This window comes from Chenopodium album, chromosome 9, assembly GCF_948465745.1.
Source record: "Chenopodium album chromosome 9, dcCheAlbu1.1, whole genome shotgun sequence".
Classification (NCBI taxonomy): Eukaryota; Viridiplantae; Streptophyta; class Magnoliopsida; order Caryophyllales; family Amaranthaceae; genus Chenopodium; species Chenopodium album.
In genome coordinates, this window is record NC_137842.1 from 56069898 (window position 1) to 56087715 (window position 17818).

Below are 17818 nucleotides of genomic sequence, written 5' to 3' on the forward strand. Positions count from 1 at the left end.
CGGTTAGGGTTGGTACAGACTGTTGAACCATCTTCGAGGTACTCTCCCCACAGACGGCGCCAAATGTTTTGGGTGTTTTTGTGCCTCGGGAGAGTTACGTCACGAAGTCTGATCATGCTGAGTTGTACCTGCAAAACAACGGAGACTCCGGGTGGTAGGAGCTCCACCTCCGACGATCAAGTTAGAAACTCGAAAGGGAATAAAGAGTACGGAAATTTAGGTGGGGATCTGCTTGGATTCCAAGCTCAGGTCTTTCTCTGATGTGAGAGAATGTAGGTGTAATAAATGATTGAAATGTGTCCCCAAAATGGGGAAATATCTCCCTATTTATAGGGTCATTGGAGTACGTGCCCCTATCTAGGTCACTTGACCTAAATTTCAGTGGGCTACGCCGTTTTACGGCGCTTCTTGGGATTTGGGCCCTTGAATGCCGCCATTTCATTGACGAATCTAAGGGTGCCACGTGTCAAGAGGATATTAAGCCACATGGGCTATCCTGAACTCGACACGTGGCCTCCTCTCATTGGTCCACGTGTCTAGGGTATTGTAGACACCCATTTGTGTCTCCCCAAAACCAAACCCAATGATGAGTGCCTTTCACGTCGAATCATAATCGAATGAAACGAAAGTGTGGAAAGGTCTAGTGTTGCGGAAAGTTTTAGTTCTTTTCTCTTCTCCCTGTTTTTGAAAACTTTATTTTTAAGAAAACAGCCAATCCAGTTTGGTTGGTCCATGATATGGGTCCAATAGTGGTGTAGTTGGATGGGGCTTGCAAAGACCTTTCCAACGATATATTATAAGCCCAATTCCGATGAATATTGAGGAAGTTATGGCCAATTTACTAAACTGGGCCCGGTTTGAGCTTTATGTACGGCCCAATGATCTAGGGGAGGGCCTAATATGATTTATCATTCCTAATGCAATTAGGAATGGTTTTAGTCTTCTAGAACATTCTAGAAGGTTCTTTTCATTCCTAATTCAATTAGGACTCTTCAGAGTTTTAATTGGATCAAATAGCATTTTCGACTGAAATTATATTATTTTATCTTCCCGTACGGGAAATTTATCAGATTTTCGAAAACGCGTTGAAATCCAATTTGGCGTCCAACCCCAGGCCTTGGCGCCTGGAACCAGGATTGGCGCCAGACGCCAACATTGGCGCCTGGCGCTAGCCACTGGTCCTGGCGCCAATGAGCCAGGGCTGACGCCAAGGTGGTTTTCGATCTTCAGACTCTGTTTTGATAAATTATCTTTTTTGGATGATATTCTCTATAAATATCGTATCAAAAACTCCGTTTTCATTCATCATCTACATCTATCGTTCACCAATTCTCTTTATTCTTAAGTTTTCATCAACTCTCTTCATTCACAAATTATTCATCAATTAGCATTCATCTCTTTCAATAATCCTTTTCATTCATCTCTTCATTCATCAACTTTCATCAACATTCATCCTTTTCAAAACCTTGCTCTTTAATACAAAATTCCGCATTCACAAGATCTAGAAACACCTAGCCATATTCGAAGTTGCCTTCGCCCTAGACGTGAAAGGTTTTAATTTCTGAGGGTTTGGTCCCAAATCTCTCTTTCAATTATTTAATTTAATTTCTTTGTTTATTATTTTTCTTGAAGTTACTAACGTGTGTATTTTGTTATTAGGAAGAGGTACGAGGCATCCAATTAAGTACTTTAATTGATTAATTGATATTATGATGTAGATATCATGCTTAGATTGTTGTTTTGATTCCTAGTATCATGTCTAGGGTAACTTTAATATTAAGTATGATTAAAAGTATGATGCCTTTTATTCTCTTCCTAATATTTATGATTGTTAGTATCATGTTAGGGTTAAAGATTTGATTTTTATTGTTTAGTGACATGCTAGGGTTTGTTATTAATCTTGTTAGTATCATGCCTAGGATCTTGCTATTTTTATTATGCTTTAATATTAACATGAACATGATAATTATTATAATTGTTATTATTTATGATTATTATTCATGATAATGATTATTTATTATGTTGCTTGATGCTTATTATTTATTGCTTGATCACACCTTTTATGCATGTTTAAAGGGAATTGGTACTTGTAATCACGCTTAATAAGATAATTAATAATCTTGTTAGGTTAATATGATTATAATTCAAGTGATCGCCAATAATAGATTTGTTTGTGCATTAATATTCAACCAACATAGATTAAACAGGTTTAGGGTTAAACCTATTGATTGTATGTTAATCAAAAAGCGCACATGAATACGAGCAGAATAAAGTAGAGGCCTATTATTAGGGCAGGTTCAATCTCTTTTAGGTTGGATTTGTACCATCATCCCCGAACCCTTATTTGGTTCATGACCTTATGGAGTTGACGATCTCTTGGATCGTTAAGGGGTGTAACCTTCACCTCGTGATGGTTTACAAGTTCCTTAAAAACTTGTTGGCGACTCTTTTGCTCTATCTTCTTCCCTTTTGGACGCCGCCGTACTTTAGTGTATGATCACAGTGGGGTTCAAGCTAGTGGGATTTTTAAGGCTTGAAATTATTCCCTACAGGTATTTTTACCCTAAACAAGTACCTTTCACGTCGAATCATAATCGAATGAAGCGAAAGTGTGGAAAATCTAGTGTTGCGGATAGTTTTAATTTCTTTTCTCTTCTCTCTGTTTTTGAAAACTTATTTTAAAAAAACAGCCAATCCAGTTTGGTTGGTCCATGATATGGGTCCATGGTAGTGTAGTTGGATGGGGCTTGACAAGAGCTTTCCAATGATATATTATAAGCCCAATTCCGATGAATATTGAGGAAGTTATGGCCAATTTACCAAACTGGGCCCGGTTTGAGCCTTATGTACGGCCCAATGATCTAGGGGAGGGCCTAATATGATTTATCATTCCTAATGCAATTAGGAATGGTTTTAGTCTTCTAGATTCTTCTAGAAGGTTCTTTTCATTCCTAATTCAATTAGCATTGATAAATTGACTTTTGTTGACTTTTCAGAGTTTTAATTAAAATCAAAGAGCATTTTTGAGGAAAAGATACGATTTTATCCTCCATTACGGCAAATTTATCTGATTTTCGAAAACGAGTCAAAAACAGGACTAGCGCCTGACACTAGGACCTGGCGCCTGGCGCTGGCATTGGCGCCTGGCGCTGGTGTTGGCGCCTGGCGCCAATTAGCTGGTGCTGGCGCCAGCTCTGTTTTAGGTGCGCCAACTCTGTTTCAGTTGCGCCAGGACTCTGTTCTGTTATTTTATCTTTTTGGCTGATTTTCTCTATAAATAACGTATTAAAAACTCCGTTTTCATTCATCAACAACCAGTTTTCAACAATATGCACCTATAACCAGTTTTCATTCGCAATCATTAATTCTCTCATTCTCTTTAATCCCTCTCACCATCTCTCCATCTTTCTCTCTCTAAACTAGTCTTTTATATACAAAATTCCGCATTCACAAGATCTAGAAACACCTAGCCATATTCGAAGTTGCCTTCGCCCTAGACGTGAAAGGTTTAATTTCTGAGGGTTTGGTCCCAAATCTCTCTTTCAATTATTTGATTTAATTGTTTTGTTTATTATTTTCCTTGAAGTTACTAACGTGTGTATTTTGTTATTAGAAAGAGGTACGAGGCATCAAAGTAAGTACTTTAATGGTTTTTATTGATATTATGATGTAGAAATCATGTTTAGATTGTTATTATGATATTCCTAGTATCATGTCTAGGGTAATTTAAATATTAAATATGATTGTTACGATGCCTTTTATTTTCTTCCTAGTATTTATGATTGTTAGTATCATGTTAGGGTTAAAGATTTGATTTTTATTGCTTAGTGACATGCTAGAGTTTGTTATTAATCTTGTTAGTATCATGCCTAGGATTTTGCTATTGTTATTATACTTTAGTATTAACATGAACATGATTATGATTATAATTGTTATAATTTATGATGATTATGAATATTATTATTATTATTATTATTATTATTATTATTATTATTATTATTATTATTATTATTATTATTATTTTGATGATGATTATTTTATTTATAATTAATTTATTATGTTGATTATATTCATTGTTATTGCTTGATCACACCTTTTATGCATGTTTAAAGGGAATTTGTACTTGTAATCACGCTTAATAAGATAATTAATAATCTTGTTTAGGGTTAATTTGATTATAATTCAAGTGATCGCCAATAATAGATTTATTTGTGCATTAATATTCAACCAACATAGATTAAACAGATTTAGGGTTAAACCTATTGATTGCATGTTAGTCAAAAAGCGCACATGAATACGATCAAAATAAAGTAGAGGCCTATTATTAGGGCAGGTTCAATCTCTTTTAGGTTGGATTTGTACCTTCATCCCCGAACCCTATTTTGGTTCAAGACCTTATGGAGTTGACGATCTCTTGGATCGTCAAGGGGTGTAACCTTCACCCCGTGAACGGTTTACAAGTTCCTAAAACTTGTTGGCGACTCTTTTGCTTTATCTTCTTCCCTTTTGGACGCCACCATACTTAAGTGTATGATCACAGTGGGGTTCAAGCTAGGGGTTAACGCTTGAATTTATTCCTTACACTAAGTCAATTGATTTTATTTACAAGCATTAATAACGTAGGAATTACATTGCAAAAGTCGTTATTCTTTGTTTAATCAATATTCGTGAAAAGAACAAAATAAACAATATTCGCCTTGTCTTAAGTGATAAAACAACAATTAATTATCAAATTCTAGTCTTGATTAACAAAATAATACTATGTGAATTAATTAATTAATTAAAAGTTTGTTTAAAGTGATCAAATAACACTACTCATTCAATTAAAGTTATTTAAACAAGAAAAGAAAAGTGATTTATCTAAGTGCTCAGGAAACTAACCGTTCTTCTTTTATGTTAAATCTCCTTTTAATGCTTTTATGGACTTTCTTTCTTCTTTGTACCTCCAATAACTTCAATGGATTCATTAAGGTTGGAAAGTATTTGGGAAGAGAGAAGAAAAAGTATTATGATAGTAAGAGAAGTTGAGAGATTAGGGTTTTGAGAATGCTGGGGTTTTAATTCTGATTTTTCGATCCTCGTAATGCTGAACGAATACCTCTATTTATTGGTGTATGGATCTAGGTTAAGGGTTTTAGAGCCTCGCCGTCAGGTGGCGCGCGCAACTTTCTGAGTCGCGCTGGGTGTGCCAGGCGTGCGCATCTTACTGAGTTGCACTGAGATGCGGTTTGCCTGGCCTTATACAAAAACGCGTTTTTTAAAACATCCATAACTTTTTATTACAAAGTTGGATTTAGGCATGTGAGATATCATTGGAAAGCTATGAATTTATAATTTCCAATGCCGTTAGAATTAGGTTAAAATCTATTATGGATCAAAAGATATTGTCGTTGGAGTGCAAGGGTGTTGGTTTTAGGGCCCGATTTAGTGTTTTGATCATAACTTCTTCGTTTTAACTCGGAATTGGGCCTATAACATACCATTGGAAAGATCTTTGAAAGGGATATCCATATGTATAGGACATGAACGGAAATATAATGGTTTTTTTTATCTGTTTGGCTCGGTTTTCAACAATGTAAGATCCATTGGATCGATTCATCGCATTTGCCGCATTTGGGTCTGTTATTAATCAAGTTTAAACATGTATGAGCACGTTTTAGGCCTAATTAGTAATTGGACAAGGCTCTAAGATTACTTGGTCTCAAATATGAGTTTTAACTTACTTCATAATGCATTTTGTAGTCCATAAACACTTCAACTTTGATCTAACATGAAGAACAGAGTTTTGTAACATCATCGCACTTCCTTTCGGGATAAGAGGCCAAAAGTAGGTGTCTACAACTTCAAACTTTCAAAGGCCCAAACCCCAGCTAACCCTAAAAAAAAATCTCACCCACTGTCTCTCTTCTCACCCATCTACTACTCTGACTACTTTCTCTCTCCTTTCCTCATCCATCTATCTACTTTTCTCTCTCTTTTCATCTTCTCAAGTATCAATCTCAATATCTCAAATCTCATCAATTTCGTGGTTTTGTTCGTTTAGTCAGGCAGCTTCACAATGTCAAGTTTTCATTCAGGCGGCTTTGCGGTTTCTTTTGCTCTCATCTTCGTTCAAGCAACTTCGTGGTTTTGTTCTCACAGTTCGCTCTCAACCCCTCTACTTTTTGAAATGTGTGAACGGAAAATGGACATCTACACTTTTTTTCCGATCATTTATGTAAATTAATTTAGTTTTTATATATGATAAATTTATTTTTCTGGGTTATTTGATTTTTAATTCTAATATGATTTTTCTCGTTTGGGTTTTTATTATCTAGATTTTAAAATTTGTGGGATAATTAGATTAAAATAATATAAATAATTGCATTTCGTAATTACAAGTTTGTTTTTGTAGTCAAGAATGTCAAGATACTGGACAATATTTTACCTTTAAAATGATCGTATCCGATCCAAAATTTTCAGATATCCTATTTTTCGGATCGGTATTGGATATCAAATATTAGGATTTTCGGATATGGATATCTGATCCGAAATCCAATTTCGGATACGGATATCCGATTGGTGCTCATCACCCCTACCCGACCCAAACTCAACCCAACCCCAAATTTTAACCGACCCAAACTTGAGCCCACAATTGGAATCTAAGAATGACCTTACTCGAATTGACCCGACTCGAAATGACCTGGCCTGAACTCGACTCGACTCGAACTCAACCCGACCCGAACTCAACCCGAAGTGTTGACCTGATACCCGACCCGTCCCGAAACTTGAATTGACCTGACTCGACACAGATATTGATTGACCTAACCCGAACGACCCGTTTGCCAGGTCTACACTTTCCCTCCTAAATAAACTTTTATTGTAAGCCAAGCTTTATCGAGCAAGGTTGTGTTGTGCCTTGTGTTTTTTTTTTTCAAAAAAAGCAGCTATGACAAGACCCACACATCTTAATTCTTGCTTCACGTATGTGATGTGCTTTATTTTCATGCGGACTATACCATCATATTATGTCTAATACTTTGTATATCGTACACTTCCAAAATTAATATGACTGTAGACACCGAAAAATGTCTCCCCAAAACCAAACCCGATGATGAACAACCTTTCACCGCCACTATTGGTCGGGTTCAGTATTTAATCCCGAGAGTGCTTAAAATATCGTATTTAATTAAATTCAATTTTGGAATAGTCCATGGATCAGTCTTGATGTTTGGTCAAAGCATAGTTTTAATTTCAGCCCAAACTTATTATTTAATTTTAGCCTAAACCTTTTTTTTATTGTTTTATTATTTTGGCCCAAACTTTTTATTTATTTTAGCCCAAATAATAATAAAATCATAAAATAGCCCGAAATTATCAATCGGCACTTAAAATGCTAAACGAAATTAGGGTTAAAAATGAATTTAGACGGAAAAGCGGACTGAAAATTCCCGCGTCACGGCAACAGTCCACCGTGTCACGGGAAACTTTCCCGTCTGACGGTGGGGTTCCCCGTGACACGGGACACCTGCTGTGACACGGGGGTTTCCGTGTCCTTTCCGCGTAAACCCTTAACGCGTTTTCTCTCCCGTTCAGCAAATATTTCCCGCGTCATACAAAAGGGCACCGTGTCACGGGAATGTTTCCCGTATGACGGTGGGATTTCCCGTGTCACGGTACACTTTGTCGTGTCGCGGGATACTTTTTTTAGGGTTTTTATTATTTTAGGAATCCGTGTGTTCCCTCAGCACATTTTCTCTATAAATACCCCTCATTTCTAATGTACGGGCATCAATTAATTCTTTAGTTTTACTCTCTTCTATGCTCTAGCCTAAACACTAGCCTACCCTTATTCTTTCAAAATTCCTTCTTCAAGCACTCCAAGGAGTCCATACTTTACTCGTGGTTCTGTCCTTAAGCCAAGGCGTGAAAGGTAGAACTATTTGAGGGTTTGGCCCCAAATCAATTCTATTTAATTTAATTTAATTTAGTTATTGTTTTATTATTATTTCCTTGAAGTTACTAACTCGTTTATTATTTTGTAGTTGCAAACAAACAAAATCAAAGTAAGAATTATGTTCCTTTTATTTCTATTATTTTTCTAACGATTTTGTATTGTTAGAATTATGGTTAAATTGCTTCCAATGTTAATGTTTATTTTATTATATTTATTGATCACTATTTTGCATGTTTAAAGGGAATATGTAATTGAAAATCACGCCTAATAAGATAATTTGGACAACCGGTTTAGGTTCCTTTTTTTAATCTTGTTATTTAATTCAAGTGATCACAAATATTTTAGAATTATATGTTGCATTAATATTCAACCAATTTAGCTAAATAATAGTTTGGAGCGAATTGAATATTTTGTTTGCATGCCTTTGATATCGCATGAATCACTTTTCATTATAAGAATCGAGTATAGGCCAATACGGGCGAATGTGACTCCATGACTCACTTCGTACCATCATCCCCGATCCTTGTCAATCGTTGTTGCCTATCGTTGTCCCTTATCGTGGTTGCCTTTTTATGATCTGTGAACGGTTTACAAGTTCCTTAAAAACTTGTTGGCGGCTCCCTACTTTCCTTGTCCCTAATCGTGTCCCTAGTCGTATGTCAATTCCCACTTCCTATGAGTGCCAAGCATATTCACGACATGCTTTAACGTAGGGGCACTTCAAACGACGCCACATGACTAGAGGTGGGCAACGTGTCGTGCTAGGTCACCGTGGGTCGTGCCTCGCCATGCCTGGTGGTGGCTCGTGCCGAGTCGTGTCATGCCTGCAACTTGGCGTCTCGTAAAGTGTTGGGCCACCATTTGGTATACCCCAACCCACGACACGACCCACGTGCCTGGCGTGCCGTGCCGGGTCGGGCAGCGGACCGCCCATAATAATTTTTTTTTAAATTGATATATATTTTTTTAACAACTTTTAAAATGAGAATATTTAAATAATTTTATTAATTTATGTTTATGTTTTTGTATTATTATATTATTATTGTTGTTTTGTTATTCTTATTTTTATTATTATAGTTATTTAACTTCTTAATTATTGCCGTTTTATGGCTGTTGGAAGCAACGAAATATATTCGTTTGCACGGGTCGTGGCGTGCCGGCATGCCAAATTACTATGCCGCCCATCGTGCTCGTGCCGATTTTTCAAAATTGTGTTCACAGCCCACTCCTAAATCATTGTGTCGTGCCATGCTCGTGGCGCCCGCGGGCTACCACGACCCATACCCACCTATACACATGACTAAATCTTATCATAAGTATAATTTACAATACGTTACATCATCATGTAATGTCGTGCCATGTTTAGTGACGATCAAGCTTAATAACGATTTAATTTTTCATCCACATGAATCCATGTAGGGGTATCTATTCGATTTTCGGTTTGGATTTAGGCCAAATCCAATCTGATCCAAATTTCTTATCAATCCAATCCGAATTATAATTCGGTTATTTGGATCTGATCCGAAAATCCGAATTAAAATACATTGCAAATAATTAGAGCATAAAAAGATTATAAAAATAAAAAGTAATTACAAAAATTTTATTCTTGAAAACATAGTTGTACAAGATTAATACAAGTATTGAAAACATAGTAATACATAATTAATATTGATGTAATTATTAACATAATTTTACATGATTAATTTAAACAATCCTCATTTGTAAAAAGCATGGTTTTATATTTCAGTTTATTCTGTTTTTTTCAATCCAAAAATCCGAATTTTTAAAATATTCTAATCCGATTCGATCCAATTTAATATTTGAATCTGATCCGAATTAATAATTCGGTTTGGATTGGATTGGATTTCGATTTTTATCCGGACACCACTAAATCCATTGTTAGTAATGAACCAACCTAATCCCAAATTATTTTTTAAACCACGTGATTCATTGATTATAGATACAGCTTGTCAGCTTGGATAGATCAACCCATCAAAGTGTATCCAAAAATACAAAGTGTTTACATAACCCTTTCTCCAAATCATAAATTAATTAATTAAAAAAAAAAAATTACTTACACAAAGTCTTATACTTCCTCCGTTCTTTTTTACTTGACCCGCTTTGATTTTTACACTATTCACCACCTCTCCTTTGACCGTCTTTTGTGAATGATATGTGAGCAAAAATATATTCATATGATATCTTTTTTAATTCGTCTCAATAAGTTCTACCGTAATATACAACTTTTATAATTTTTACTTATAAAGAATTAAAGTTATTATTCGCTAAAGTTTTGCATTGGCAAGCGTGATAAAAGAAATAGATCAAGTAAAAAAGAACATAGGAAGTATGTGACTGGTTACACCGTGCAAGGGTTACTTGATCAGTGTTAAAAGAGTTACTTTGTTAGTGTTATACGATTACTTAGGGCCTGTTTTCATTGACTGAATTCAGCTGAATTGAACTGAATTCAGCTGAATATTATATAAGAGAAGGAAATTAGGAACTGAACTGAATCGAACTGAACTGAATTGAACTGAATTTCAATGTATGAGAACATACCCTTAATTAGTGTTATACGAGTTACTCATTCAGTGTTTTAGTGATTACTTAATCAGTATTATATGAGTTACTTTGTTTTTTTATAAGTGACTACAGAATATGACTAGCTACAAATAGCTACAAATAAGAGCAGCTAAATAATCCATTGAAATAAATTACGCGGTTGATATATTTATATGACAGCAAGTGAGAAATTGCCTTAGCTGTTTATCAAAAAAAAAAGAAATTGCCTTAGCTATAAACCGCGACTATATAGTTAATTAAAATAAATAAATAAAAATGGGACCCATATTTCCTTTGATTTTACACTCTCACTCCCTCTCCTATATATAGCTCTCCACCGCCCCTTTCATTTTTCCATCTCACACTCCCTTTTTCCCACTCATACACAGAGAGGAGAGAGAAAATCCGAAATCCCAAAATAATTTTGTTAGAGAGAGAAAGCTTGGTTAGAGAGAGAAACGAATCAACAATGGCGTCCTCAACCAGAGTAGATCTTGATGGAAATCCGATTAAGCCGCTTACTATTTGCATGATCGGTGCTGGAGGTTTCATTGGCTCTCACCTTTGTGAGAAGCTCATGTCTGAAACTCCTCACAAAGTTCTTGCTGTTGATGTTTACAATGATAAGATCAAGCATCTTCTCGAACCTTCTACTCTTCCTTTTGCTGATCGTATTTCGTTTCACCGGCTTAATATTAAGCATGATTCTCGCCTTGAAGGTCTCATTAAGATGGCGGATCTGGTATTGCATTTGTTTTTTTTCGATTCATTTTTAGGTTTTTTGTTTTTAATTCGTTGATTTTTTGTTTGAATTGTGATTGATATTTGCAGAATATGTGATTGTTAATTAACTTAATTTCTCGGATTCGTCAAATTTTGTTTTGTCGGTGCTTGAATTTTTGCTTGATTAGCGCATTTTTGTTGAATTCTTCGGCGAATTAAAGCGCCGGAACATTCATTTCGACGAATTCTGGTGTCGGTGTTGCAATTTATGCTTGACAAATGCAGTTTTATTAAATGATTTGTTAATTTGAACTTCTGATGCAATTTTCTATGAATTTTAGTATCGACATTGCTGTTTATACTTGATTATCACGATTTCGGAGAATCATTTGATGCTTAGAAGTTGCGATGTTTCAAAAAAAAATTTATTCAATTTTGGTGTCGGCAATCAGATTTGTGCTTAATTTTGTATAATTTGTTGTTGTAGACCATCAATTTGGCAGCGATCTGTACTCCTGCTGACTACAACACTCGTCCACTCGACACAATTTACAGCAACTTCATCGATGCATTGCCAGTGGTACGAGTTGCATTATTTTAATCTCGTTTTCGCCTCGATAATGATGATTGAATCTACATGAGGTTGATTTTGATGACATTGATTTGTGATAATGATATTGTAATGTAGGTTAAGTACTGTTCTGAGAATGGCAAGCGTCTCATTCACTTCTCTACTTGTGAAGTCTATGGAAAAACCATTGGTTGCTTCCTTCCTAAGGATAGTCCTTTGCGCCAGGTAACACGTTAGCCTTTTGATGCAGATCTGTGTTCTTCCTCATGGCCTGTTTTATCTCATATTCCTGTCACACTAGCTTTTTTGTAAAAAGATGCTTTTATAAATTTGATTTTTTAATTTTTTATTTAATTTGGTTACTTTTTTGTAGTTAGCTTTGAGTGGGGTTGACTAGTTGGAATATAATATTAGGAGCTGTTTACTGCTTAGATATATAACTAGATCATATTGAAAATCAGATATTTTTATTTGTAATTAAGAATTATAGACTTATAGTCATTACTCGGCACAACAATTAATCATTTGGATTCGCGATTAGCTTAGATTCTATAACCAAGGATTGGATCCTTAGCCGGAGAAAATTATTGATGCAGTTGATGGATAAGTCTTACTCTTGGTCTGAAGTTGGAGTGGCCTTGTTGAATTATGCTTTTAATTTATTCTGAAGATGCTTTCCTGTGGTTGGTAGTGGTGCTAAAACGTCACCCAATGCAAACTTATAGTCTTGATAACAAATTGTTGCAATTGGAGTAAAATTTTCAGTATGTCTTTGCAAATTTTTTTGAATGTTTGTGGTATAATTGCATGTTGTAAACTATGTGACGAGGTATTGGCTGGATCATAGATCTAACGAATGAATGTGAAACAAAAAAAATAATAAAATAAGGTCTTTTAGCGACAACATGCATGGCTCACTTATGCAAGAATGGAGTGATTTGCCAGTGCTATTAACTCATACATGCAGGTTGCTTCATGACATTTTGAATTGATTTGATATTGTCACTCATACCTAGTAGCTCAAATATCTGTACACATGATTGGCATATATATTTGTAATCATATAGATGAGCATATTGCCAACATTAATGCCACAATATAATTTTAACATCAACCAGAGCTTATTATTAATCATATATCCAGGCATATTGCCAACATTAGTGTCACAACAGAATTTATAAATCAAACCAAAGCTTTATTTATCCTACTTGATTATGTCCTTGTCCTTGAAAAGTTGAAAGTTTTGAACGGAATTGGCCTTGTTTTGTCATGGGATTTTTTTTTTTTTTTTTTTTTTTGTCTAGACATATTTGTTTGTGAGGTCAACAGATTTCTATCTAAAAAACAACTTAGCTTTTATTAAAGTCATGTAAAAGCTTTTGCTGCCAACATTGAGGTCAGATAACAAATGTGTGAATCTAGGATTCTAGGGCCATGCAGATCACAAATACGGAATGATGTCATGGCTTACCTATGCCTGTAATTGTGGAATAAAGGTCTTTTACTTTTTACCTTCAAAAAAGGTGGTCGATAAGTCTTTTTGAGGCTATCAATTCAATTTAATACCTAAAAACTGGTATACTCTGGTAATGCATGTAAGTTATGATAAGAGGACGAATAATTTAGATCAGAGAAAGAGAAGCCACAATCTTCTTTTTTTTCCGCTGTTCTCCTACCTTATAATCCACTTTGGTTGCTCTTACTGAAACTTTACTTATTCCCTCCCTCATTCTTTTGTGAGTGATTTTTTTTAACCTTAGGTTCTCACTTTATATGCCCATCACTCAATTCTAGTTGTGGTGTGACCATAGGCAGCATTATCAGAATTTTTCACCTGATTCACTGGAGTTTTAGTTTCTAGGATTAAAATTCTGTGAACCTGTAACTTCTTTTCCCCAGTTTCTTCTTGTGGGAAAACATGTTTACCTGTATCCAAATCGAAGCCAGCTATCTAAAACATATTGAATGTGATTTCATATATCCAAGCAGCATTTTGTCTAGTTATTTTATGCCCGTCTTTGAATTTCTTTGATGGGCAATTTAGTCTTCAGTAAATTCCTAATTTGTCATGTCTTAGAAGGGGGAAAAAAAGAGAGAGAAGGGGGGGGGGGGGGGGTGTAAGTGGATTCCTGAGCAAGGGAAAAAAAAGCATCACTCAAATCTTCCTTTCTCCTCCAAATTCCTTAGAACACTATAAAGTGTTTTTGCCCTACCTTTTCCATTTCTCTGGTTGACTATCTTATATACATATTTTTGGGTCTTTTGGTCTCATGGATGTTGAAATGAGCAAAATTAGTAAGATATTTTTCTAATTCTTAGGAAGTGATGTAGTATCTTAAGGAGTTAGGAGTAATGCAGATTTGTGTATGTATGGGGAATGGGAGGTTGCTTTAGATATTGCTTGAAATGAATGACAGAAGGGTGTAAAATACTAAAATAGCATTCTGAAATAATCTGTAGAACTGGTTGAATATGCGGCCATTGGCTTGTTCCAGTTTATTCATCCTTGTATGTTGATGTGGCAGGATCCTTCATACTTTGTTCTCAAAGAAGATGAATCTCCCTGTATCTTTGGTCCCATTGATAAGCAGAGGTGGTCCTATGCATGTGCAAAGCAATTGATTGAGAGGCTTGTCTATGGTAGATATTATTTCTCTCAAGTTTTCCTTCTCCTGGAACCTTTTCCTAGAGTCAAATCCTATTCTTCATCCTCATTGGTTTAATATTCTTATATTTATGTGTTACAGCGGAGGGTGCTGAAAATGGTCTCGAGTTTACAATTGTGAGACCTTTCAACTGGATTGGCCCCAGGATGGATTTCATTCCCGGAATTGATGGTCCTAGTGAAGGTGTTCCAAGAGTTTTGGCTTGCTTTAGCAATGTATGTTATCTCATATGTGTTCTGCTCAGATTCTGTGCTGTGTATTCTTGTTTTTTCTTCTCATTGTTAATGGGTTAATCATGGTTTGTCTTTCAGAACCTACTGCGTCGTGAGCCACTGAAGCTTGTGGATGGTGGTGAATCCCAGAGGACTTTCATTTACATCAAGGATGCCATTGAAGCTGTACTATTGATGATTGTATGTTGATACTCAACCTAAATGATTTGTCCTCTGAATTTTGTAAGTCGTTAATTTATCTTTGCTTGGGGTCATTACTGAACTATGGTGTCTTTATTCAGGAAAATCCTGCCAGGGCAAATGGACACATCTTCAATGTTGGCAACCCTAACAATGAAGTTACTGTTCGACAACTTGCTGAAATGATGACCAAGGTAAATTTTTGTTTACATGGCTCTAATTCACATCTTGTATGTGGTTCATACCAAGCTTTCCACCATTAGATTGTCTTGTAATTGACCCTCTTCCAATTGTTTTTTGTAGGTATACTCCAAGGTGAGTGGAGAGTCAGAATTGGAAACACCCACTGTTGATGTTAGCTCCCAGGAGTTCTATGGTACAGGATATGATGACAGTGACAAGAGAATTCCCGACATGACCATCATCAACAAACAGCTTGGTATTATATCTTATTTCTAATATTTCTTGATAAATTTCTTCCATCTAAAAATAGTTTTGACATTGTCCCAACTGCTGCAAAATTTAGAATATGAGATGATTTACAATAAGTTGAATCACCCATATCTTAATTTATGTAGTGGTTTATTGGAAAATCTATTATAAACTAAATCCATTTATCATTAATTCCGGATGAAAGAAGCATATGTTTCCACCCTCATCTCTTATACAAATCATTAAGGATTACTTCATCAAAATTCAGGTTGGAACCCCAAGACATCTCTGTGGGACTTGCTGGAATCGACCCTCACATACCAACATAGGACATATGCAGAGGCAATCAAGCAGGCCATATCGAAACCAGTTGCCAGCTAAAGATAGAAGAGAGAACGAATTTCAGTGTGCCTGAGTATAAGTTGTGATGCTCAGGGGGGTCACTCTTTGTTTGGCTGCTGTCTTTAAATCCTTTTAGAAGAACTATGAAATATGTCTAAAATGGTTGATTCATATATCTTAATTTTTTCCCTTTTTTTCTTTTTGTGTCGTTCTTATGTGGGTAGTCGTGTTGGTGTTATAATCAGTTGTAATCTGGGGAGGGTACTATTAAAAATTAGGGGTACTATAAGTCGTGCTGTAATGTACTTGATAGGGGTATTAGACTGTTGGCATAATTGGGGACTATATGTGGCGAAACTGCTGAAATGTTATTAGTCTCCAAGAACAGGGACGTGTTTATCTTTGAAATCAGCTACATCTGTTTGTAGCATGGAGATAAGAAATGCAATGTACTACTATATATTTTGATTACGTCAAGTACGGTTGCTCTTTCTTTGATGAATTGTAGATATATTATGTGCTTAAGATGATGATCGTAAGACAAATGAGTACTCAAATGCTGCTATTCTGTTTGAAATATCAAAGCAGGTGATATTTTATTTATTTATTTATTTATTTTTAACTTTTTAATTATTCTATCTGGAAAATTGGTGACTGTTTGGACTTTGCTCCTTGTAAGCCTTTCGTAGTCCCTAGTTGGTCTAATCTAACTAACTAACATATGCCGTGCTAACTTTTCTTTATATGATTTGGGTCTTTTTTTTTTTTTTTTTTTTTTTTTTTTTTTTTTTATTTTTTTTTTTTTTTTTATTTTGAAGTACCTAATTTTGACCAGCATTCTTGTAATGAGAAAATACAATTTTCTCAACATGGTATATGTCATTTTACAGTGCTGTTTCGGATACTTTTGAGGTCTGGAGTGAAAATTAAAAAAGGGCCCCTAAACAATAGGGTCTGAAGTAAATAATATGTTGACAATATTTCATAAATTCATACTCTGTATTTGATAGTTGTAGACAGGTAAATTTTATACAAGTGCCACATTGGATATTATACGGATCAAAGTCAAAGTATTGACTCATGTTTATTTGACTTTAATTAGAATTAATTATTTTGGGTCAAATAACTTAAATTAGCCCATTTTAATTAGTATTTATTATTGTCATCAAGCCCAACTCCAATGTATACATCTAACCCTAACCGTAGGGGTGTCTCATTCTATAAATAGAGAGTCTCTAATTCATTTGAGGAGGAGAGAAAAAAAGAGAAAAACCTAGAGGAAACAAGGAGAATCAAAATACAGAGAAAGCCTCTCATATACTCAAAACCTCTTCAAAGAAAACCTTTCATCAAATACTCTAAACCTCTCTCTAGAGAAAACTTCTCATCAAATACTCTAAACCATTTAGAGAAAACATCTCAAAACCTAGAAGAAGAACAATAAGCATTCAATGTGCCGTTCTACTCTAGAAGATCACTCGTGGAAGAGATCAAGCCTCGATGGCCCTCAACACGAAGGAAAGAAGGACTTCAAATCATCAAGAACACCGGTTCAACTTCTACATCAAATAGTCATTGATAGAGGTCAAGTCTTGTCGGCCCTCAATTAAGAATTTAAGTCAAAGGTTTACATCAACAACAAGTCAAAGGTCTACATCAACATAAGTCAAAGTTCTGCATCAAAGCTTCGATCGAGATCAAGCTTCGACGCCATCCACGGCCCTCGTTCTAGAATCAAGTCAATCCGTAAATTACGTCAAAGTCAAAGTGGAGATCGAATCAGAGGATCAAATTAGAGATTGTACCCAGAAACTATCAAATTAATAAAATTAACGCTTTGTTTCATTTGTTTTAAATCTATATTTTGCAGATTTATATTTTGTGTTTACAATAGTTCACCAAAATTATGAATTACATGATAATCATTAAAGAAAATTCGTTCTACTGTCATTTTTTGAAGTAAAAAAACTTATCAGTTGCTCTTGTTTGAAATTGAACTAACTCTTACAGTATTTTTTTTTCTTTTCACGCTTTTCACAATACAATTCATATTTTCATAATTGAAAAAATATATACAAGAATATAAAGAAAAAAAAGAACTCCAATCAAACAAGTTATATATTAAAAATAACACACAAATCATATAATTATTTGTCAAAACAATAATTAA

At 35.1% G+C, this 17818-nt stretch overlaps 1 protein-coding gene across 1 annotated transcript; it reads left to right on the forward strand.

Moving 5' to 3' along the window:
* Positions 1 to 10846: 10846 nt before the first annotated feature.
* Positions 10847 to 16119, forward strand: LOC145558593 (UDP-D-apiose/UDP-D-xylose synthase 2). The gene is made up of 9 exons (XM_081619882.1): positions 10847 to 11243; positions 11712 to 11804; positions 11913 to 12020; positions 14321 to 14435; positions 14543 to 14676; positions 14773 to 14874; positions 14976 to 15068; positions 15178 to 15313; positions 15575 to 16119. Exons 1-9 carry the CDS (start codon positions 10971 to 10973, stop codon positions 15685 to 15687), a joined length of 1167 nt encoding a protein of 388 aa, XP_081476008.1. The 5' UTR covers positions 10847 to 10970; the 3' UTR covers positions 15688 to 16119.
* Positions 16120 to 17818: the final 1699 nt, after the last annotated feature.